The sequence below is a fragment of the Melozone crissalis genome, unplaced genomic scaffold (genome assembly GCF_028551555.1).
Source record: "Melozone crissalis strain CALT ecotype California unplaced genomic scaffold, PUWL_Pcris_2 ptg000005l_1, whole genome shotgun sequence".
Classification (NCBI taxonomy): domain Eukaryota; kingdom Metazoa; phylum Chordata; class Aves; order Passeriformes; family Passerellidae; genus Melozone; species Melozone crissalis.
Genome location: NW_026535783.1, coordinates 65331758 through 65354758, shown reverse-complemented (window position 1 = coordinate 65354758; position 23001 = coordinate 65331758). Strand labels below are relative to the sequence as shown.

The following is a 23001-nucleotide window of genomic DNA, read 5'->3' as shown; positions in this document are numbered from 1 at the left end:
TGTTTTGTTTTCTTTGTGATTGATCCCTTCCCGTCTTACTGTGCCCTTTCCTTAGCAGTCTACTTCCTCAGGACTGTAGGTCACCCTCTCCATCCTGTGTAGTTACTAGTTTAAAGCCCTCCTAATGAGGTCAGTCATCTTACTGACAAAAATACTTTTACTCTGCTTAGGAAGGGGCTTCCTATCTTTCAAGCAGATGATGGTCTGCAAAAAGGGTCCCATGGTTGTGGAATACAGACCCAGGTGGCTGACACTGGTTCTGCAGCTACTTACCAGCCTGGATTGTCAGTGCTCTCCTTGCACCTTTTCTCTTCCCTGGCAGGACTAAGGAGGACACAGTCTGATCCCTTGTGCTTTTCATGTCTGCCCCTAGATCTCTGTAGTCACTTTTGGTACTGTCCAGGTTTCCCCTGGCAGCATCATTGCTGCCCACATTTCTTATGACATTGCCTTTGCTTCTCTTCCCTGTACTTAACCTATTCCCAGAAATTTGGATGGATTTGCTTTTTGCAGTGTCTGAACTACAAGACATGGTTATGCTCCTGACATATATTTTAGTCCTCAGTTTCTGTGGATTTTTAGCCACGGTTTTATTTACGTATAAAGACTTTCTTCCTTCTTGTTATTTGTGTAGATAGTCACCTTGTCCTGTTTTTCATTTTGTTTGTCTGTTCCTACAATTTAAGGTTTCTCACTGTGTTTCTGTTGAAGGGATGTAACCATATATTGTGACATCAGATGTGTCATTGGCTCCTTTTGAAAATAAATTAACTAATTGTTAAAAACTGGCCTTGTGTAATGTGTCATTGGTATGTCTACATGGGATGGCGTTCATTGTATGCTGAAGCCAAAGGTCACATTTCAGTACCGGGACTATAAATCTAGAAATTTAGTTTGTCTGTTGTGAGCTAAGCCTTTATAATGATCTCTGTTGAGTCTTTTATGAATACTTTGTCATCACTTCGGAATGAAGGTCTAGCTGGAAGGAGTTGGAAAACCTGGGAAAACATGGAAAAGCCTGAGCTCACTGGCATAATTATTTCTTTTAAAGCCAAAATATGTGTGAAAACTTTCTCTGTCTGCATTGTTTATTTCCTTAAGGTCAGCTTCCCTGAGGCATTTGGACTGTACATTGATGCTGATTTAAAAAAAGATTAACATTATGAGCTAAAATTTTTCTCAGTTTTTTGTGCCATCCGATATTTTTTCTTCTATTTTAGGTGATTATTAGGCCACAAGAGTCTAACAATTATGGTTGCAAGAATTTGGGATTGGCAAATCTGCCTTTTAATTGAAAATAGACTAAAACATTATTTTCCTGGATGGCTGTGTATGCAGTGAAATCTTAAATGAGTTTCTATTAGAAATTGGAATACTAGACTCCAGAATGAGTGAAAAAGAATGCCAGCCTTTTCTCTGTAAATATAAAACTTCCATAATTGAATTTTGCAAGCTTCACAGTACAGTTTATGGTGTGACATATTGTATACCCATCAGTTTCTATTAACATTAAACAGTTTTGTCAACAGCTGATGGCAGTAGAATTATAATTATATTTATTTATGAAATTCATTGTAGAGATAAAGAAAATTGGATGTTTTCGTCTGTGCTAATTGACATGTAGAACAACTGTGTATGCTGCTTCACTGCATTTTGCTACTTTAAAAAATAAATTACAGTATGAAAATAATACTGTAACTATGTTCCCTGAATTAAATATACATCCAAGGCTCTAATTTAAAGTTGAATGAATATGATAATTTGATTTATGTCACAATTAGTTGTGTTCTTTGGAGGAATAATGTGTAGCAAAGGTGTTTAGTCCTTAGAACAGATGGGAAAATCAGATAGTTTAGATGCTAATGAGTTATTCTGAAGGAGATGTAGTATTACTAAATTGTGAGTTATTTGATAATTTTAGTGTAAATTTTCAGTTTAGTTTAGCTGTTGAAGGTGGTTTGCTGCAGTTCACAGGTCACAAGCCTGATGGTACATGGTATGATTTCAGATGTGCTAATATTTCATAAGCAGAAAACTGATAAGGAAGGTCTTTTAAACACATGCATAGACAACTTGTAGCTCTTAAACTACGACATATGGAAATAATTTTAGAATATTTGACCCAGGGGATCCTTGAGTATGAACAGGCAAACACAAAATAACCCAAGAAATGCTGCAGCATTTTTGCCTCTGCTACCACCTTGCCTGACTCTTCTGGCTTCCTGAACAGCGTGGACTGGCAAGCAAAACATTTCAGCCTTGGCTTCCAATAGCTTTGTCCTCTCCTTTTTCATCCAGTCTTCATCCTCTACTGTACATGACCTGTACATGACCTGTTCCTTTCCCTTCCAAACTCTCTTCAGTCACCTTCCAGTATTTCCTGATGCTCCACATACCTTTCCTTCTCCAGAAAGACCTTATGGTGTTTATGTTTTACTCTGAAGATGACCAGGTTGACTCTGTAAGCTACTGTATTTGAAAAAAGTATGTATGATACTTCTGTATGATACTCTGAAATTAGTTGAGGTTTTCTGGTCAGGAATAATGTACATACAGGAGGAATTTAGTTCCTAAGGCAGATAGGAAAATAGGATTTTACCTTCCTGTTACGTTGTTGTGCTGATGTCAGACATGCATATTTGGGGATATTTAACTTCTGGAATGTTATTCTCATGTGTTGAATTATTTTTTCCCTTATAAATTGTCTGTATTTCATTTAGAAATAAATACTGATAAATACTGTGGGTTTTTTTTTGGGGGGGGGAATTAGTCTCCATATGAAACACAAGTTTTGATGATATGCCACAGACAAAACCTACTATGTCTGGCTAAAGTTTAAGATAGCCTTGTGAATGTTATCTCTCCAAAACAGTTCTACAGAAATTTTTAAAGTGGATTGTTTCATTCATACCTACATGAAAAATTCTTCTCTGGATGACAGCTCTGGAGATGGGCTTTGTCTTTGTTGCACAAAGTAATTCAGATAAATTGTAATGTCAGAAATCTGTACCTTCCATGTACAAAATTAGGTCAGCAGTTGGATTGTTTTCAATTAAATGAAAGACATAGTATCCTTTTAAAGTGATTTTTATTAATCTGTGTTTGAAATGCAGCTGACAGTGGTGTGAAGTAGCAAGTGTCTAGAGAGCCATAGGAGAGTACAAACTGATAGAAACGTGCTTTGGCTTCATGGTAGTTTGTTACCTAGGGAGTTCTGAGTCAGAAGTGCTGTCCTAGTTCTTAGTAACTCTTCAGGATTTTTTTTTCCCTTTATTTCTATTTTACATATACTTGTCCCTTCACTATTAAACCATGTAAGTTTCTTTTTTTTTGCTGATGATAACTTTTACCAGAAGAAAACATAGGTCAGCTGTGTGCTTATTGAAGAAGGTCTTTTTTTTTTTACTCTTTCCATATAATCTCATAAAATGTCCGGTTTTTACATTGAAAGTGGTTGTGCAGATCTGTTAACTGTGTCTGTTCTTACACGTTTCTTCTCAGACTCCTAGTGCTTCAGGACCCTTCACTGCAGTAACTCTTCCTGTGTTTGTCTTGTTTCCCACCTTTCTGATGGTAATGCCCTTTTCTAAACCTTTTGCACATCAGATATATTCTTCTCGAGGTCAACAGATTTCACACTTTTAAGTGGATTTGATCAGTAGCATAACAACCCAGTCTACTCCGTTGCTAAATAGCATTGTGTTCAGCAACTGCTAAACACTGAGTTCATATTTCTGTCAACCTTGCTGTACTGACCCCAAGATCTCATTTCTGTGTGCATTTAGATTACTAAACTGGAATAGTTCTTTACCCATGTGCACCTCTCTAAATATTCACTCTATAATTTACTGTTGTTTTAATCAGTACCTCTCAAGATTTTTGTGTTGGTTTTGCATGGCCTGGTTTTGGTAGTGGGGGGCTAGAGAGGTGGCTCCTGTGAGAAGCTGCCAGAAGCTTCCACCATGTCAGGCAGAGCCAATCCCTGACAGCTCTGAAGATGGACATGCTGCTGGCCAAAGCTGGGCCAATTAGAGAGGTTGGTAACAACTCTGTGATGACATATTTAAGAAGAAAATCAAAACAAAGGGGACACAGTTTTTTCCTATCCAGAGAAGAGGAGGAGGGAAAACAACATGGAGACGCCAAGGTCAATGGAGAAAGAAGGGGAGGAAGTGCTCCAGGCACTGGAGCCGAGATTCCTCTGCAGGCTGTGGTGAAGACCATGGTGAAGCAGCTGTGCCCCTGCAGCCCATGGGTGCACAGGGAATGCAGAGATCCACCTGCAGCCCATGGGGGAGCTGCCCATGCTGGAGCAGGTGGATGCCTGGAGGAGGCTGTGACCCAGGGAGAGACCCAGTGGAGAGAGGGCCCTTGCTTCCAGGCTGGAGCAGCCTGTCCTTGGAGGAGTGCACCCCCTGGAGTGATCCATGCCACAGCAGTTTTGGGAGGAGTGTCTGCCCATGGTGGGAGTTCATGCTGCAGCAGGTGCAGTATGGCTGTTGTTCGTGAGAGTGGACCCACAATGGAGAACTTCACAGAGAGCTGTCTCCTATGGGAGGGACGCCATGGCCTCACAGGGGAAGGACTCCTCTCCTTGAGGAGGGGAAGAACCCCTCAGGTGATGGACTGACCAAAACCCCCACACCCTGTCTCCCTCCACTGTTGGAGGGAAGGAGGGAGGGGGTGGGGGAACAGAGGTGTATTTAAGGGCTTATTTTACTTCTCATTATCCTGCCCTGATTTTGTTAGTAATAAATTCACCTTGTACCTTTAAGTTGAACCTGTTTTGCCCTTGGAGTGTTTTTTCCCCTTCCTTAACTCAAGAACCCTTCCTTAACTTATTTTCTCTCTGCCCATCTCTGTTATTCATTAAATTATTTTCCCTCTGTCCAGCTATGGCAGGGGAGGTTGGGGGAGCAGCTTTCATGGGTGCTTGGCATTTGGCCAGTGTCAAACTACGACAGCTTTTATTCCAGTTCTTCACATTTGGTTTCCCTGTTTGCTACTTTCAGACAGCATCATCATCATCGTCTTCATCACCTCATCTATCAGAGTCCAGCTGATGTTCCTAGGACACTCCATTGAGTTCCTACATCCTCCTGTATAATCTAATCATAATATTTTAGCTAAAACTTTCTCAAGTACCTTTGAAGTTTCCAAGCTAAGCACCATCCAGTCCTCATAATTTGTTCTCATTTCATTTATTCTCAACAGCCTCTTTTTCTGACAGCTTAGAAAAAAGAGATTCTTTGACTCTTTCACGAAGTAATATTTCATCCTGGAAATCTCTGAAGGTCTGGGGTAGTGATCACAGAAGCAAAAAAAAATCTTTTCTTGTACCAGCTCCTTTTATATGGTGACTGTTGTTTACTTTTTCTGACAAGGTTGCTGACTCCAATGTATATGTAAGAGGATTTGTTACTGGTTTTCCCTCAACTTCTTTTTAGTGTGCCTTTAATGTTGCTCTGTTTTGATTTATTTGAGTTCACAGTCCCTTGTGTATTCCTTATATGACACAGCTCTTCAAGGTCTGCTTTCAAGCAGCTGTTTTGCCACTTAGCTATGAATGCTTACATTTTCTTTTTTCTCAGCCGCTTTGTGATGGGTAGTAGACATGTTTTTACTTACATAAATTATTTTAAGTTTCTAAGAAATGGAGTAGTCTGAATTAGATTGCTTGAGGTAGTATATATTTATCTGTGCAGGTACTTGTGACTCTGTGCTTGATATTTGCAGATATGAGAATAATTTAAAATGGTCTTAGTTCCTGAAAAAGTAATGAGATACTTGGTAAATATCAAGAAGACAGCAAGGATGTCATTAAAAGCTTATGTGTGTGTTGGGGTTATGGTTATTTTCTTCACAGTAGCTGTTGCGGGGCTGAATTTTGGATTTGTGATGGAAAAAGTGTTGATAACATACTTCACCTAGCTGTGCAGTTACTGTGGCAAGGAATGGAATAGGTGACCTCATGAAATACCTTGTAGCTCTGCAATTCAGCTGTCAGCTGGTCCTGTCAGTTTAAGCTTGAGGAATTCCAGTCTCAGTGGTGCAAAGCTGGGGCTGTAGAGCCAATCCTGATCAGGATAGGGGAATGTTAGGGTGTAGGAGAGAAGCTGGGCATTTTGAGCAGGAGTAACAGTGTGAGGGTTCAGCTGCTCATGTGGACTGACTGCATCATTGCTTTATTAGGATTATAGGTAGCAATAGGAATGCTTGAATACAAAAAAATAATATATTTTTAGTGCATCTAGTATAGGAGGACATTGCTTTCTCTTCTAAAAATATGATTTTGCAAATAAAAGAAAAGCTTTGAGATAGAAATCCGAGATTTCTTTGTTGTTGATATTGTATTATTTTTATACTTGTGGTTTTTATATACTTTTAGATAAGAAATTCTTACATTTCTGCTCAAAGAAAATAACCTTTTTTCTTATGAAGTTTATTAACTAGAAAACCTAGACATTTGATCATACTAATTATCTGGAAGTGGTTGGATTTTACCTTCCTCATAGAAGTACCTTGGAAATTAGTGCAGATAAAGAGGCAAACCTGACATAAATTTACCAGGTGTGTCATCTGTAGGCCTGTATACTTTTTATGTCACCATTTTTGTTTTGTTTTCTCTCAGGAAAGGAGACAGAGAAAGCCAAAGATCGGTGTGAAAAAGCCACTATGAAACTCCATATGTTGCATAACCAGTATGTGTTGGCGCTGAAAGGAGCACAATTACATCAGCACCAATATTATGATACTACACTTCCTCTGTTACTTGATTCACTACAGAAGATGCAAGAAGAAATGATTAAAGCCCTGTAAGATGTATTCTTAAATATTTCTAACTTGTAAAATTTCTATGTGTAGTATTCTAATTAATTTATAAGAATAGGTGAAAATAAGAAACTGTGATTAATTACTTATATATCAGGGGATAACAGTTGAAAAAAGTCTGTCCAATTGATATATACAGTGGTTGTGAGTGCTCACTTAAGCCTATCAACAAGACACCATCTTTTTATAAATTCTTACAGATTGACTGCGGTGTTTATATTTGAGCTCATGACTTTTCCTTCAGTTTATAGACTATAGCAAGTTTGTTGCCTCTCTGGTAGTCATTATTATGAAATTCCACCAGCAACGAGTTTGGTTTAAACTGCCCAACTGTCTTGAAAGTGATTGTGGAAGCGCCACAATCGGATGCATAGTTAATGGTACGGGTGGGAGGATTAACAGAATTATGTAAACTTGATCTCTCTGTAAGGAGTCTCCCCTTAAAAATACTATGACCTCTTTCCTAAAAGATCATTCTTACATCATTACAGAGTACATGCAAAGTGGTGATATCTGAGAACAGATAGTGAGGACTTTCAGCCCTCCTTTCTGGTTTGTAACCACCATTCTGCCTCCTTGTCTTAGGTTAAAAAAGGGGTGGTTAGCTTTTTTTTGTAAGTTCTTAATTTAGATGTGAAATATTCTTTTTTAGTTCATTGTCTTCCCTGTTCTGAATTCAGAATTCATCTTTATTTCAGTGCACAGAAACTGAGGGAGAGTTGGGGACTCCACACTTTATATGGTGCAGGCATCATTAGCTTCCCTGTGCAGTAACATTTTAATTTTTTTGTTTCAGGGGCTGGTATTGAAGTAAAGCTTTGTAGTACTCCCTGTATGGTCCTTTTAATTTTATATGTAAGATCACAGCAAAAGGCTAGAGTTAAATATGTGTGCTCTAATTCAGGTTATTGTTTTAGAATCACGAGCTGTAATAATTAACTGAGGAAATTTATGATGGAAGAAGAGCTTATTGAAACTTATCTTTACTCTTCCTGGAGTAAAAACCTGTAGAAAATACTTTTTTCCCTACATAGACTTTTTTGTGAGTTCTGAATGTATTGGAAAATGATTCTATTATATTAACTTTTTTTTGGTGCTTGTATAGAGATGCTGATTTCAGGTGTAGAGCTTAGTGTTACAACCTCTGTGAAGCAAATCTTCCTCAATAACCCTAATTTTGCAGGTGAATTAGTTTTTTAGACCTGGAAAAGTATAGATTAATATTGCTGATGATATTTTTCCTCTTTTTTGTCATTGTAATTGATATAGATTCTCTAAGATATGGCACTGCTATTGTTGATGTTTATCTATCTGTTCATCACACTCCATGAAGTATTTTCTGGAACTTTTTCACACATATTCTCAGAAAAAGACAAGATTTAATGCCTTCTCTTGCCTGCTTTCTGCTCAGAATTAGTGCACTGAAAAAATCCTATCACACCATTCTCTTTTTACAGAGCAAACACAACTTGAGATCTTATCCAGAAAAAATGCATTTACACTTTTTCCTCTGCATATTTGGCTAGCCAAAATTCATCAGTGTTTTTTGAGTGGCCACCATGCTTCAGATCCTGGCAAGCTAACAAGTTTATCAGAGATAAAAATGAAATAGGAAATAATTATGAAGGTACATGATGAAGGAAAACTGAAAGTTAAGGAGGGTGTTCTGAGTGTGTGTCACTGGATGTTATTAAATAAGATAGTGTCACAATACCAGCTCTTCCTTTGCCATTCCTTTTCCACTTGGTTTTTCCCACTCTTGAAAGCAGATGAAGACAAGGTTGGGTGACTTGTACTTTCTCAGGGCAACTTCTTGGTTAATTTTCTCTCCTCTTGTGAATGTATGCGTACTTGTGATTTATGCCTATTTTTGTCTGAATGACTAATAATATATATAAAAAAGTTAGAACAAGATGGAAAGCCAGTGTTGAAAGGAAATGCACACATTTCTGTAAAATTTTGCCTTATGCCAGAATATATTTTGCCATGAAACATGAAAACCTTTAGTGTTATGAATGGGTAATGTGATGATTGGCTCTCACAATTAAGAGATTAATATTGTGTGTATGTTAGGAGAAGTTTTCGTTGATGTATGGTTATGTTATAGTAGTTTGTTTAGTCACCCTCTGTTCTCCCCATAGTCCCCTTTTTCTTCCTGTATTGTTGCCATTGGACAGCCTTGGTTGTCAGGGTCATGTGGAGGGAGGATGTGTACTTGTGCCCCTTGTATAGTGCCTTTGGGAATGGAAAAGCTTGTTGCATGACAACACGTGACCTCAGTCAGGTTACAAGAAAGCAGTCTCCACCAGTAGATGGTGAAGAAGAGTTGACAGACAGACTTTGGGAGGAGCCAGGGTTGGCTGACGGGACCTCCAGGGGTATAAAAGGGGGAGCAGGCATTTTGAGGATGAGCCTCTGGCAGTTGACTATGCTCCCAGCGCTGCCCTTTTTCCTGATTCAGTCCTTTGTTGTGTTTGTTGAAGTTTAGAAAACCTTTGAAATTTTAATGTGAGTGGTTGTTTCTCGCTTTCAGTGTAGGTTAGAACAAGCGTGGCGAGTCCTCTGTGAAGAAGAGCATCCTTTCTGAACTATATACATTCCCTTTCCTTGTAATCTCTCCAGTTTTTAGTTTAGCTATGCTGTGTGTTGGTGCACTGAGATCAACAGAAGGAGCATGGCCTTAAGAGCCAGCCTTAGCCTGTAGAAGAAAGTCCTCAAATGATAGGTTGTTTCTTTGAATAATATATTGTCATACTTTTCCCTTTTTAGCCAGCTGGAACAAGACTTTGTCAAAACAACAAATAGAAAATTTGAAGCATCTTCAATGCCATCTGTGCCTTCAGTGCCATATTATACACTAGACTTTTTTTTCCTTTCTAGAAAAGGGATCTTGGATGAGTATAGCGAAATCACCAGTCTTGTAACAGAAGAGATTGTGAATGTCCATAAAGAGATCCAGACCTCAGTGGAACAGATAGACCCTAACTCTGAGTATAATGACTTCATAGATACTCACAGGTGAGCATTTTAATCTCATATTTCTTCTTGAGAAAACCCTGCATTAAACTCCAACTGTTTAAGTGCTCAGAGGAATTTGTTTCTGTTTGATTCCTTTTACCTTGTTTCTTGTAAAACTTCATCCTCATCTGAAAATTGTTTTACTTTGCAGATACAGAAAGCTGGCTGAACAGTCTGTTTGGCTGGTTCTAGAAAAACAAATTTCCAGTTACATGAGAATAGCCAGGACTTTGATACTGACAGCAGACTACACATTGCAGTCTAGACTCAATGTGAGCCAGTTCGCTGTTTATTTGGATGCAATTTGCATTCTGAGCTAAACTTTAAACTTGTTCTAGTTTAAAGTCAACTCTGCAGTTATTGCAGGTTGAGACTTCAGAGCATGCAGATAACACATGCTTTGCGTGTATTAAGAAGTGTATTTCCCATTTACTGAACTATTACTCTGTTTTACTGTATGAAAAAATAGCTCTAAGATTTCTTTCGTTTTCTTCTTGTTATGGTTATCTGTGAATTCATGGTCATCATGTGCAGGTTTGTGATGGAAGCAGATAACAGGCACCTGTTCACATTGGTAGTCTTTGAGAGTCTTGATTTTGCTGTGAACTTTATTCAAAGAACTGTAGTGTGTTTTACCTCATGAGACTTTAGAATTATGGTTTTTTTACAGGAAAAAGAATATGTATCCAATTGCTATCTATCCTTATATGTCATAAATAATTTTAGCTATAATCTAGTTAATGAAATACTTCAAAACCTAATGATTTGCTCTATGATCCACTCAAAGATACATGTTGATTTTTAAATGATAACAATTATTTACTAAATTAGGTCATCAGAAGTTGTTGAACAAGAAATAGAGTTTGATACGTCTTTACTAGAAGAAAATGAAAACCTTCAAGCTAATGAGATCATGTGGAATAATTTAACAGCAGAAAGTTTGCAAGTCATGTAAGTCTGTACAAATCTTTCATCCTTTGGAAATGCTATTCTGTGTTACATCTATGCTCACTTAGATCCTTGCATGGCTGTGTCTCCATTTTTAAGGTCCAATTTCTACGTGTAGTATTTTCAGGGTACAGACTCTTTCCCATTCTGGTTGAACTGTTCTTTGCACAAAATCCTTCTCCTTAGTCTCCTCAAAAACTTGTCCCTATTTTCAAAGTATGCAATTCTTTGTGCCAGTTAATAAAATGCCCCACATCTACGATGAGTCCTCTTTGGGAAGGTGCTGGTTCATTTTCCCAAAAGTGTTTCCACATTCACTACCCTAGAAGAAGCAGCAAAATATTTTGATGAAATCACTGAGTAGAGTTATGTGATCAGTGATTTAAATCACCGTGTAGAAAATTTTCATGAATAAATTTATCTTGTTTTTTAAGTGTTCGCTTTTGTTTTCTAAAAGAGATTGTGATTCATTATTGAAACCTTTAGAGTACATTAACTTAGTAACACAGATGTAGCAGTTGTATAGTGTTTCACAGTTTTTAGCTATATGGTGTGATGAACTACCTCTCTGTGTTTTCTTAATATATTGGCTAGTTAAATAGTTTCATTACTTTTACCAAGTTCACCTTTAATCATTTGTTATGGGGAATGAATCGACTGCTGAGAGTATTATATTTGCATATTATTGGCCTCAACTTTTGACATAAAATGGTCCTGCGTGGTCATCTGTAGGATTGCAACTGTTAATCGTGCATTAAAAATGGGAAATTTAGAATTTCATTGGTTGATGTTTTTGCTGTGTCTACTGTATTTCAGTTCATGTGAGACTTATTTGAAATATTTTCCCCTTATAAAGTAAAACTGATGCAAATAAGACATCAATGACATATTGTGGGAATTTTTACATTTAGTTTTCTTTTCTTTAATTTCACTTTCTTAATCAAACTATGATCTTTATTTTTTGTAGGCTTTTCTGAAAACCAAAATTAGTGTGAAGTATTTTCAAATGTAAACATATAGCAGTGTCTTCTGCAGGTTACTCTCCATCCCCGTGTTTTCTCAACATGACAGAAACTCGGGATTTTATTAATTCCTTTTTAAGGCTGTTAATCATCCTCTCTTTTTTTTCTGTATAATTTGATTACTTTCTGTAAATCTATTCCCTTGGTAAGTACTGAAATATTTTTTTAATATGAAGTATCTGCCTTCTTAATCATGAAGAAGCTTTATCTTATGAAAAGATCCCATGATAATTAAACCCCTCCAATTCCTTTAAACATGCTTCTCTTTTTAATATATTCTGCATCATTACTGTATTGAGATTATTCCTGCCTAAACTCTGAGATGTTGTACATCTTGATGTACTTAAGCACAGCAGCAAGAAATATATAGATACTAAGCCTCCTTTTTAAATGGAATATTAAAATTTTTCTAAAATTCTGCCTTTGGCTTGTCTTTTGTATCCAACTGTTTAGAAATATGACAGCAGCATATCTAAATAAAAGAGATGAAATCTTGCTTTTCTAATTAACATTTCTGATGAAGTATATAATTTTGTTATGAATGTATGTCTGTATATTTACCTACATATATATATATATATATATATATATATATATTCAGTACAATTTTCATAGTATTCTCTTGCAAACCATTCATCCACTTGAAATGGTTCTGCAAATTGGAGTAATTTTATGGTGTAGCATTATTTCTGGAACACAAATCAGTCCTTTTTCGTGTTGCTGTCATTAAGGTGTTCACTTTCTGGTATATATTTAGGGTTTTGAGAAAGACAGTTAAGCCCTGGTAGGTCAGACCAAAGACAGACACTCAACTTTCTTCATTCCCATGTTAGATAACTGGGAAAAAGTGTTGAGAGAACAAAGCCAGGATGATCATATAATGCTAATTCCTCAGCCTCCCATAATTTTGACCTCTGAAATATTTTGAGATAAATGTCTTTAATGGCCATGGAGGTAGTTTATAATATCCTTGGGAGTACTTTACTTCTGTGATCTTTTTCAGTCAGGTTCAGTGTGTAAAAGTATCTGTTGTCCATAGAGTTTTTGGTCAAGGAATTCCAGAAATAAACTTCCTATTTTGTGAACCTGCTCTTATCTTTTTCCATTTTATGGTTCTTAATCTGTTGTTTTGGAAGAGAAGACAAACAATCTGTTCCTATCTGCCTATGATAATGTAAATTTCTGTTCAAGTTCGGTTCTGTGATCTCTTTTTCAGAGTGATCTTTTAGCTTTAATCTGGCCTTTCACAAAGCTTACTCATCCTTTATCCATCTGGTTGTCTTTATTTGAATATTTTCAAGGTTGCTATATTAGTTTTGAGATGAATGACTAGAATTTCACAGAAGAAGAGAAGCATTCAGTTTGATTTTCTGACCTGAGCAGGTCATCAAGCAAGTGTTTTCAGGGAATCACCAACTGTATCTCCAAGATTTCATTTCTGAGTGGTAGTGGTCATTTTAGATCCATGCTGTATTCTCTACATAAATAAAGCTTTGGATTATTTTTTCCTCACTACATATTTGCCTATTTCCATATGTATTGAAATGACAGCCCTGGTATGGAGTGTCATAAGGTCCAGAATAACCCTTTTTTATTTTTCACATTCAGCCTTCCCCCTACTTCAAATAACATTATATGATCAGCATTCTTTGTCACTTTTCAAACTGTCTTTTTATTTGGGTTATTATGAATATAGTAGGGACTGCAGATTATATATGAAGCTCCACGGTCCCATGGTACTGTAAAAACTGTTTATTATTATCCTGTTTGTCCTTTTGCTTTTTAATGCAGGTCAGAACGCTTCATTTTTTTTTATAGTTCTTGGTAACTTGGTCTTTACTCATATCTCTTGTTAACTGTGTTTTAGATATCTTGCCTTAAAGCCACTGCAGCCAAAAAACCTGTATTTCTGTCAGCTGTGTATGATGAGAAATTTGCAAGCAAGAGAAGTGTACTACATCATTTATCCATAGTTGATGACTTTTAAGAAGTCAGCTTTACATGATGAAACAATAGAAATTTGACTTTTTATCTTCAGCATTAAAATCATGGATTTGGAGCTTTAAAATGCTGCATTATGTTTCTGCAGAGGAAAACTACCTTCAGTATCTACCAAATAAAATAAATGCACATGACGGATTTATTACACAAACATTTAAAACATTCAAAGACTTATATTGATTTATAATCAATAGTATTTAGTTGAATCAGCTGTTTTATTGACTATGCAATGAAAAAATGACAGCTTTGCTTACATAACTGTTTAATCATTTTAACAACGTGTATTTTAAGGGAGCATGATGAGAAAACTGGTTTTTACATTTTAAGGTGAGCTTATATTTATGAATAAAATTTTGACAAAGGGAGGTTGTTAAAAGTCAGCATTGACTAGCTAACCTTTCTAAAGAATGAGTTGTGGTGTCTCCTGATTAATATTCATAGATGTCACTGAACAGTACTGAGAAATTCTGAAAAGTGTTGCAGGGTAAGAGTTTATGCTTTAAAGAGACACATTAAAAGCTGAGAGGAAGCAACCTCAGCTAAAGGCTGATCAATGAGCATAGTAATGTCCAATTCTTCTGAAATATGAATTCTCTAAGATCAAGCATTTGTTTTAATTGATAGTTGCAGCAGAACAGAGCTTAAAACTAAAGGAATAGAAATGGAAGCTTTCCAGGCACGGGCATTATGTGATTTTTCAAGTGTTACAGTGATTAACTGTTAAGTCATAGTAACCCTTTTGTAAACTGATTGTATTCATAAGGCATATACAACACCACAAGAAAATTCCTTTGGTAAACAAGGGCCAAGATGATACAAGACAGATGCAGAGTTGTCAGCTGTAGCCAGTTTGAATGGAAGTTATTGTTTAAACAAAGAATAGATGTGAAGTGCAAGGAGGCAAGTAGTTCTGGTGTACCTGGTAGCTTCTTTTTCTTTTCCCTAAGATAAATAAAAATCTTTCTGAAGTATCTCAGAATTTTCAGGAAGAACTACATCAACTTAATGTTTCAATCTGATATTGCAATATAAAATATAACATCTAATATTTTTGAAGTGGTGAAATAATAAAGATGTTGTATCTGCATACTCATTCCTTCTACTGATGAAGTCTTACAGTTTCGTTTTAATTTCATGACTGTTGATGCTGGATCATTACATAAAACATGTGCTTCCTGTAAATCAGTTGTTAAGCAGATACAATATTGATTAAAATTTTGTTTAGAAAGCTGTTTAAAAAGCAGTTAAATTTTTTTAAATTACTTTCTTTAGCAAAGTATTAAAATAAAAAAGTTAGTTGGTAATAAGTTGGAGACCCAGCATAAGGAAATATAGAGAAGTTCAGCATAGAGATTTTGACAGCCTAAAACTGATAAAATGTATATGGAAAGCAGAGCTGTGATGATGTTACTTTGAGGGAAATGTTTTAAGTATTCATCTTATCTCAAACACATGTGGAAGGTTTATCGTTTGGGAAATAAATCTTCATCATTCACTCTATGGCTTTTTTTTTAGTGGTTCTAAGTCTCCTAGAGTAAAGTACACAACTGGGTACAGATCATATATAATCAACATTGTATAAAATATATTGGGAAGCAAGGACTTTATTCAGTGTTTAGAATCAAGTAACTCAGTTTGGCACATATGGACGTGTGGAATATGCCTCCTAGATATTTAGAGAGTTGGGTGTACCACTCCCTTTTCTGGAATGGTTTTGGGCAGTAGATCTGTGCAATGGTAATTGCTACATATATTTTGCTTGTGTTCCACTTTTTACTTCAGTAATTTTATTGAAATTGGGCTTGAAAATATAGGGAAAATAAATTAAGATAGTTAAAGATGTAAAGATAAATGACAAAAAGGAAACAACATGTATATGCTTATTTATCTTTAAGAGATTGTTCTGATTTAACAATCTTGATTGATACACATTTTAGAAGTTGTCATTATGTAAGCCATTTACATGCATTGTTTAGAATGCAAATGGTGTTGTATGTTCATGGAACTTTTTTTTTGTTATTGGAGTGTTTACCAGTATAATTACGAATTGTTAGTAATAGTTTTAAGGTGTAATACCCTTTCTCTGTTAGTATTGAGTGGTTTTGTACTTTACTTTTAATTAACCATTACCAGAGATTGTAACCTGAAAAGGATAATTGTAAAGAAAGATACAATCACTATTACAACAGAAAGTGATCATTTGTACTTTTGCTATTTCTAGAAGTAAATACAACCCAGCTACTGATTCTGTGTATTTATTTAACACGTTTTATGAGTCAGAAAGCTTTTGTCTTTCTTAAAGCATCTCACAAATTAGGAAGGCATTAATTCATGGAACTCATCACATATTCTGGAAAAATATTTTCTTGATAGGAGAACCTGCAGACAGGAGATCATTCTGTAACCTTGTGTGTATACAGAGGCTCACACAAAATCTCTAACAATACAGATTAGCAACGTGAAGGTCCAGCCACACAAAAAAAACAACTATCACTAAGCACTGAGTAACATAATCTAAAAAATAATGCTCTTTTACATCTTCAGGAAAAAGATTACAATGTTCACAGTTTATGCATTCACAGGCTGGGTTTCTGAAATCTGTTTACAGGTTAAAAACAGTAATAGAAGAACTTATGCAAACGCAGCAAACCCTTCTGAGCAAAGAGGAACTTGTTTTGGAACTAGAGAAAAAAATAGAAGAGTCATCTAAGACATGTGAAAAGAAATCTGAGTAAGTTGAAATTTAAATTTCAAAATACAATAGTTTGATGGGGAAAAATGTCTATAATGCAATTCCTAAAACTTAAGTAAGAAATAATCTTCACTAATCTTGTTCTGCCTTTGTGTTTAGGAATTACTGTGAAAAACAACGGTAAGTTAGTTTCTTGTCTCTGAAATAAACCTTGCCCACTGCAGACCCCAACTCACTGAAGAGCTGGGCAGCTCCATAAGTTTAATATAATTGCCATGGTTTGGCAAGAGCTTTTGGCTCAAGAGCTGGACCTTTCATTAATTCAATTCAGTTTGCTCAAAGAAGATGAGTGAGTTGAGTTGCCTCTTTGTTTGGCAGAATTCCTTGTGGAGGTGTAATTCTGTGAAAGGCTTTCAGAGCCTTGTGCAAGACTTTCTTATGCAGTAATATGTTTGCAGCTTGTCAGGTTAAGTTCATTCTTCTTTGTATTTCCGTTACAGAAGTGTAAATGTAAAGTATGTAAATCTCATACCCTGTAGTACTTCATAGTAAATGCCAAAGGTGAAACATTAGTGAGTGTTTTAGTGCACCATAAATAAAACATTATTATAAAGAATCATTCCTGGGCAACATCTTTAAGTATTTAGTTCTTCTACCTTTGGTTAGAAAAAATATTCACATACTGTTCTAAACTGATGTCGGTGCAACAGATAAAGAAACCTTTTGTCTGTAGTAAAATTTTTCTGATTCTTGTTGCAATCAGTCTTAAATCTTACTAATTTGGTAATAAATATTTGTTTACAGTACCAGTAGTGAATTGGAATGCAAGTCCTTTAGGTAATCCTTCATTTACTGAAAAAGTCTTGATGCTCTTTGTTGATGGAACCTTGTCACACAAAACATTGTATCACATTTTCCATCACACAAAACATTTAATTATCATCTAAAACTTTATGTATCTGTTGTCAGTGTTTCAAATAGATATTTTGTGTCCTTTCTGTGGTGAAGTTCACATGCACTCACAGTGTGTTTTCCAATTTTTGGTTCTTGACCTGTCTTCTTCGCTGTATGCTACTTAAAGGATGAACTATATTTGAACTAGCTGAGTTTAATGGGGTGCTGTTAGGGTTTTTTCCCCTCACTATCGTTTTATTACGAGTTATCACTCCCTGAAAATAGTTTAGACCCTCACTGTGTTTCTTACTGAGTGAAGGCTTCTGTGACTGATCCTTTAGCAGATGTTTGTGATATTGAGAAGATGATTTCAGTTCAAATTGCACCAGTATCTGTTTCTCTTATTAAAAGGCAGGGAATCTGACTTAGATGTGTAGCTGTACAGTGAAGGCTTCCCTGAAGTCATCCTTGTTCTGATTTGTCATTGATCATGCCTGCCTCCAACAAACTCCCTTTTCACCTTTTAGCTGCAGTGCAGAGTTGATCAGGACATTTCAGGATGTTTACTGTCCCCAGAATATCTTGTCCAACTGTAGCATTTGGTTTAATAATGACTGCATAAGGTCATACCTTATGACAATGTCTTGGTACTATTGTTCCCACACTAAAATATCCCTTTCCATCTTCAAATGATGATATCACCTTCAACACAGAAAATGTTTTAATTGTATTTTATTTATATATGTATATGTCAAGCATACCAACTGCCCTTAAAACATGATAGCGTATTGAATATTTAGGTTTTGGTTTAGTACACCTTTTTACCACTTTCTCACATGTAGCTGTGGTATGCGGGGATCCTTCATAAAAGATGTCACTCTGTGAAGTTGCTTGTAGCTATTACTAGCAATAAGAACTTTGCAGTTTGTACTCAAGCAAGCCACAGGCAAATTATTTTATAGATTCTAATTCCTCATGCATGACTGGAGTGGCAAGCGCTGAAAGTTGGATTTGGGAAACCAAATCAGATTGTAGTCCATATTGCCACAGTTCAGAAAGAGACTAGCTTATGAGTGACTTGTCAGGGTATTATTATGTCATGTTATTGTTGTATCCTGTTTAGTTGAAACAATTCCGTGTTTGGGGATGTTACCCCAGCCAGTGTGTATTCAGGTAAAGCCTTGCTGATGGTTGAAACCTGTTGTTTTCACATGGTGATGTCCTTTTTCTCTCATAAAGGAGACCAGATGAAAACACATTATCTTCAGGATGACTTCAGAATAGTTGTTCATATGCTTCTCTGATGCATTTAAATATGTGCAAGTCTGTGCCAAATCTCAGTTTCAGATTTGAGAATTGTGTCTGCATACCTCACACTTACCGTTTTTGGATGAACAATGATTTTGCTGATAGTGAGGAGTTTTGCTTATTACTGACTTGATGTAATATTCACCTATATCAATACAATTTGTATCTTTTCCTGCCAAAGAGGATTTATGACATATGGTTCCCCTGTTATTTGAAACCCATTTGAGTACCCATTTGACTGAGCATCACTTTGTGAAGGATCAATCCCTGCATGAACTACTATTGCCTTTATTTTTTTCTTCAAGGGTAGGGCTTGCAGAGGGCTTGTCTTCAAGAGGTTATCCTGAAGATACAGAGTAACACAATACGTGATTTTTCTTCATATGGTCCTCATTCTTCATAGTTCTGGTCCATTCACCTCCTTCATCTATTCTTGTAGACTGTGAGAACTCAGCATCTCCTGTAGACCACATATTACTGGGCACTGGTTGAGTACTTATGAGGGTGTCTGTATTATACTGTGAGTGATAGTGTCTCTTAGGCAGCTTCTGTCAGTCTTTGGTTTTGGTAGTTGTTTGGGACGATAGAGTCAACTGGGTACCTGCAGATACTCTACATGTGTGTGTTCTTCAATATGATTTAATCTCAGCTGTCTCAAGTATTCACGAGTATAAGTGGTATTCAGAGAAGAACTATAAAAATAAGCAGAAGATGAAAAGTTGCTTTTAGCTCCTCATAAAGATACGTTTATTTAGCTTCATAAGACAGTTATAACCCAGTCCAGAAATACTTACAGTGCAGAGGAAAAAACAGATACCTCTCATGTGATGCCATATGAATGCATACTGGATGTGAGGGGAGTTTATTTTGCAAATTATTACTGCAACAACTACACTGATTGGAGTGAATTTCTCATCACTTCAAATCATTATCTAAAATTTACTTATTCTCCAAGGGAGGGGGAGCCCCAGTGTTTATCAATTCAGTCAAAAGTGGATGAAAACAGGAGTTTTACCTATATTTATTAAACATTATTTTTTGTGATAGAGAGAGAGAATGAGTGTTTGCTTTTATTATCTTGTTGCTTTGAAAATTTTCTAGAATTGCTTCATCTTTGAATAAATGATTATGTTGAGGAGTTGTCATGCTTTCTTCTCCCCAGATTTTATGAAGCAAATAGACTATTTTGATTCATGTACATTGTTAAATTTTTATTATTCTTTGCAGTATTGTACTCTTGCTGAGCCAAAAGCAAGCACTTGAAGAACTTAAGCAAACAGTCCAGCAATTAAGATGCTCTGAGGCAAAATTTGCAGCCCAGAAAGAACTACTGGAACAAAAGGTTCAAGAGAATGATGGGAAAGAGCCACCACCTGTAGTGAATTACGAAGAAGATGCCAGATCAGTGACTTCTATGGTAAGTTTTACATCTGTTTTACTGAATTGTGTAGCCCTGCCATTGTACTTCAGACCTGGGATCAGAGTATCAAGCTGAGGTGGTTTCAAGTGAATGGGCTTCACTTTGCATTTCTGGGGACTTGTTTGGACAAGAAGTTCAGTTGCGTGATATTTTTTCTTTTTAAGTGTCAGTAATGCATAACAATCTGTCTGTGAGGACTTGGATTCAACTTCTCTACACTTGATGCTTAGATTTTCATTACACTGTTTAACAAAGAAAAGTCTTAACCCTTACATAGATTTAGTATATGTGACTGCGTAGCTGTTGGTAATTTCCTTGGCTATGTTGAAGAAAGAAATTTACAGTTGTAGGTAGAAAATTAACAGCAAAAGCTCTTGGAATTGCTGCACATGTTATCTAATTGAGAAAAATTAATGTTATGTACTGTAATTACTCTTGTCTCAAACAGAAGTGAACATTGGTTTCTTTACAACTTATTTTTAAGTGTTTACATGCTCTTAATAATTAAAAGGATTTTTCTTTGTCTGATGAGACCTCATATAGTTTAAATAAGTACCTTACTTTGCTGATATTTTCTGTGACTTCTTTCTCTCAGTTGTGTGCATCTATATGCAGAGTTTGTAGGTCAAATAAAAAGGCAAACAAACAGTACCTCTTTACTGAAGGGGCAAACAGTTTTTGCCTTTGTGGATTAGTTTTGACATGTTGGAGATATTTGTGACTTTTTTTCTTTGAGGTTTAGCCTCACATTCTTTTTGGCCCGTGGGGCAGTACCTTTGTGAAATGATAATTAAATAGTTATTTCTGAGGGGAGAGATGTTTTTCTTCCTCTGTCTATTTGTGGAACCGTTTGATTCCCATTCTACAAATATACTTGATTGTCAGCATTCTCTTTTTCCACTGTTGTTTAATATTTACAAGGCACTATGAGATGGTTCTCATTTACACTGGTACAAAACATTATTTTACAAAGCTTGTATGCTTGTCATGACCTAGAAGGAGTTTAAAAAAGTACAAAAATATGAAGAGAAAGGAAGGATCAGGATAATGATTGCAAAAGATTAGGAGGCTTGGACTCTTTTTGGTGCAGGCTATCTTGTTAGTTACTTAATACCATATCCTGTAGTAGTGTTAGTGATTAGTGTCTGCTAGTATTAGTTGAGATGATGAGTCTAGTCATAAGAGTGGTACTCTTCCCCTTCAGCTCAAGGTGACTGAAGTCTGCTTTCTCGTGTCTAAACCTCTGTTTCATTGAGTGGGAGAAAATAATCCTGTGTGCTGAGCACAGGCCTACACGGGGCCAACAGGACAGAGACACAGCAGCTCCATCACTGCCAGCACTGTGTCACCTCCAGCGTCACCTTCAAGGTGAGAGGGCTGATCACCTCCAGTGCAGCCGCTGATGGGCCCGCTGTGCCCCAGGGCAGATGGCACAGGGTGGCTGGTTCTGTGCTCAGGGCACGGTGGCCTCTGCAGGAGGGCAGGGGAAGGGGGAACAGAGCCATAGGATGATTTGGGTTGGAAGGGACTTCCAAGATTGCCTAGTTCCAACTCCTTTCAGCACCTTCCACTACAGCAGGATGCATCGTTTACAAAATCTTGCCGCTTTAACTCAATGCAAGGTTGCAGAGAAAAGCCATGAGAGCAATTAGAAAGGGGCCTAATGATGAGAGGCAGTCTGGTCAGCTTCTCAGGGAGAAGGTAAAACGGAATCAGGAAGTTGGTACAGAAGGAGGCAGAAATATTTAACACACTAAGGTGATGTTGTGTAAGCTGAAATAGGATAATGTTGATTTTTGTTGTTTTATTTTTTAAACCAGTAGGTAAAATTTACTGTTAAGGCAACTTCAAAAAATAAATCAGGTATGCATTTGTATGCCAGAGATAATGTTAACATTCATTTTTAACATGGTTCGTGTACTTTAACTTGCTCTAGTTTATGCAGTTCCATCTGGCCTGTGTTATCTGAGAGTTCAGAGTGCCTTCACCTTTTATGAAAATAATGCAGATTATTCAAGCTACCTTGAAGAGACGACCTGTCATGAAGTGTGATATGTTAAGATTCATCAGAAGAATAAATTGTGCAGAATTACCACTTTCCTTGCTTCAGGGCAAAGCTTGCCAGAAGGGCTAAGCCACTCTTGGACATGCACTCTTATTTTTTTGGGTGCCAGATGTGGAAGTCCTTGTCTTGTACAGGAGACTGAATGGGACTGAAAACAGGCATGTTTATTTGCACAGCTAAGTCAAGTTCAGCATTTACATGTACAGGATACAGCATTTACACGCAGGCCATTGGTACTGAGGCTGCCTTGGGATCAGCACATGTTGCCTCAGAAAGGAGATGGTCATGATCTACTGCAGCCTGCACTGGACCCTGTTCATTCTGCTGCTTATGCTGTTTTTTCCCTTCGGACCTGAAGAAGCTCCTGCACCTCAGTAAGGAATTCTAGCAGCTTTTAGACTTGAAAAAAGACGGGAGCTAAGCATGCCTGATGGTGTTGATATTGTCCTTGCTTTCTGAGAAGGGATTTGAGGTGATTGTTAAATGATTTGATGCCTGTGATGTTGGATAAGTCCTTACACCTGAGCTACACAGTAGAAGTGCTGAGAGGTAGTACAGACTCTGGGGCATTTTTCTCTCACACAGCCTGTTCCCCAGCTGGTTGCTCCAGTGAGCCAGAAGTAGTCAGGCCTATTGTCTCTGCACATGAGAGGACTGCTGCTGTCACCCTGCAATGGAGCAGAGAGGATTAAGGTGGTGTTGGGTGGTCACTGTCAATAGTGGGGACGTCTCCTCTCCCACAGCTTGTGCCAGAGCTGTGTTCCCAACAGGGTAAGACTCTGCTCAGGTGCTGGAACCTCTC

At 36.9% G+C, this 23001-nt stretch overlaps 1 protein-coding gene across 3 annotated transcripts in view; it reads left to right on the top strand.

The window, feature by feature from the left end:
* FER (FER tyrosine kinase) overlaps positions 1–23001 on the top strand; it is a 164513-nt gene that overhangs the window by 33951 nt on the left and 107561 nt on the right. For all 3 annotated transcript variants that reach the window (XM_054281976.1, XM_054281984.1, XM_054281991.1), the window contains 5 exons: positions 6632–6815; positions 9712–9849; positions 10681–10800; positions 16429–16551; positions 19942–20131. In XM_054281976.1, coding sequence (XP_054137951.1) covers positions 6632–6815; positions 9712–9849; positions 10681–10800; positions 16429–16551; positions 19942–20131 — 755 coding nt within the window. The remainder of the gene's footprint in view (positions 1–6631; positions 6816–9711; positions 9850–10680; positions 10801–16428; positions 16552–19941; positions 20132–23001) is intronic.